We start from the raw sequence: 2,402 nt of genomic DNA on the forward strand, positions 1-2,402 counted from the left end.
TGTAGTTGTGAGCTTATGTAATGCAAATCACCTTGGTTACTTACGTGTCTGACAAAAAACCCAGGAAACTATAGGTCTAGACGGTGTACACGACGGTACACCTATAACGTACTACATACTTCAAACATGCAAAATTCCAAGGGCCGTGTTTACACCAGAGGGGAAAAGTGAAGATGAGGAAACGAGAAAAACTGTTTTTAATCTACATTCAGAAGGACTCTCATATTCAGCCATCAGTGATAAGACCGGTTTGTCTAAATCAGGATGTCACAAAATTATGAAGATTTTTGATGCGACAAAGTCTTTAGCGCTCATCGTCAAACGGAAACCACTGAAAAGTAAAAAGGTGACTCAAGATGTTATGGAATTCGTCGAATTCAAAAAGAAATGCAAGCCAAGTATTTATGCTAGAGAAATTCGCGAAGAACTCTTGGTAAATAACATTTGTACATATGATAATGTTCCATCTGTCTCGACAGTAAATCGTGTTGTGAAAAATGATCTTGGGATGTCGTACAAGAAGCTGACAAAAATTCCCCAGGAAACCGGGAGAGTTAACCTAGATGATCTTGTTGTTCGGTATCTTGCGAAAATGATGGAGTTTACACCTCAACAAATGCACTTTTTTGATGAATCCTCTGTGCTTACTACATCTGGAAACAGAGCTTACGGACATAGCGATTTCGGGACCAGTGCAATAGAAACTCAGGAATTTGCAAGTAACAGCACATGGACTGTTAATGTTTGTTGTGGCTTCTTTGGGATCAATTATTATAACATTCTGAACGGAGCGTCCAATGCTATGGAGATGGTGAATTTTTTTGACAGGGCATTGGAAGAGCGGAATGAATTGGGAAATCCTATGTTTGCGCGCGGTGATGTGATTGTAATGGATAACTGTGGGTTTCATCACCAGCACCAGGGCGAGAGAATTTTGCATTACCTACTTGACCAACATGGCGTCACTTTGGTTTTCCAACCACCTTATTCACCACAATATAATGTTACGGAATGTGTTTTCCAAATCATGAAACGGCGTTTGCAATATAACTCTGCAATGGTCGAGAATTTCCTAGAGCTAGCTGTTGTAGATGCTCTTGATTTCCCTGCTTCGTTCATGTCTGGATTTTTCCGACTTTGTGGATATGTATAATCACGGAAGGTAAAGCATCATAAATATACTTTTCACAACAATATTGCATATATATGTGTGTAATAACACATGTGTTCAACGAGTATCGGATCTTTATTAAATGCTTAAAACTTAAACGTAAAAGTTGTCGTTGTTTTGCATAGTCATGTAATTATATATAATCGCACACGTGTGTATACACAGCCACGGTCCTGGTACAGCATATATTCCGTGTTCGCCCCGCCCCTTTCAGCGCAGAACCAATCGGTAAGGTCGATACATTGTTTCAAGCTTATCGGTTGGCGATTCAATACAATCAACAGTTGCTGTACTACTATTGAAAATGTACCGTACACACTTCAGCGCGCAGCGCTGTAAGTCTGCTGCGAACTAATAGATCTTGTAGGTTTTTGTTTTTGCGGTACGCTGTAACTAGTCTGTTTTTATAGATTTCAGGAAATTCTAACTGTAGTTTATTGTAATGTTCTCTTACCTTTCTCCCTACTATTGTGGCTGTTGTGTTATAGGTTATTACAAAAGGTAGGATCTGGTTTGGAACTGATTGTTCGTTTATGCCGTGTGGGGTTAAAGTCTGGAGTTTATCAATCCAAAAACCTTCTCTCTCATTTAGAAAACTAGAATCTGGTACCTGTTCTATCGGTGTTATGTTTACGTGCTCTAAACTATGTCCGTTTTGGTTAAAGTGTCTCGCAACTGGTTTATCTTTTTCGTGTCTTATATCAAAACGGTGTCTTGTGAATCTATCTCTTAACGACAAAGACGTTTGCCCTACGTATTGCGAATCACATTTCCTACAAGTGATAAGATAAATTACGTTTTTAGAGTTACAGTTTAGGTCTTGTTTCATGTTAAATACTTCTGTTGTTTTTGAACTATAGAAGCAGACGGTGACTTGGAGAAAGGGGCATGTTTCACAACGTTTACTGTTACAGGCTTCCGCTATATAACCATTTTTAGGCGCTATTTCTTTTAAAGTTTCCCCTTTGATTTTACGTAGAAATCTATATGAATAGTTTCGGTTTCTGAGAGCCCTGAATAAGATGTTTACGGCATTGTTAAAGTCCGACTCTCGAGTACAGATTCTATGGAAACGAATTATCTGCGATTTAATGATGCCCTTAAAGGAATGTTTTGGATGGAACGACTTTTTGTGAAGAAGTTGGTGAGAATCTGTTGGTTTGAAGAACACTTTAATGTCTAGTTTTCCTGTTTGATCGAATTTTGGGCCTTTAAACACAGTCGTATCTAA

General features: G+C 38.6%; 1 protein-coding gene across 1 annotated transcript; it reads left to right on the top strand.

Annotated features, from left to right (window-relative positions):
- The first annotated feature begins 201 nt into the window (after nt 1-201).
- LOC117344050 lies at nt 202-1,153 on the top strand. Its single transcript, XM_033906652.1, has one exon. It carries the CDS (start codon nt 278-280, stop codon nt 1,151-1,153), a length of 876 nt encoding a protein of 291 aa, XP_033762543.1. The 5' UTR covers nt 202-277.
- Nucleotides 1,154-2,402: the final 1,249 nt, after the last annotated feature.

The sequence above is a fragment of the Pecten maximus genome, chromosome 2 (assembly GCF_902652985.1).
Source record: "Pecten maximus chromosome 2, xPecMax1.1, whole genome shotgun sequence".
Classification (NCBI taxonomy): domain Eukaryota; kingdom Metazoa; phylum Mollusca; class Bivalvia; order Pectinida; family Pectinidae; genus Pecten; species Pecten maximus.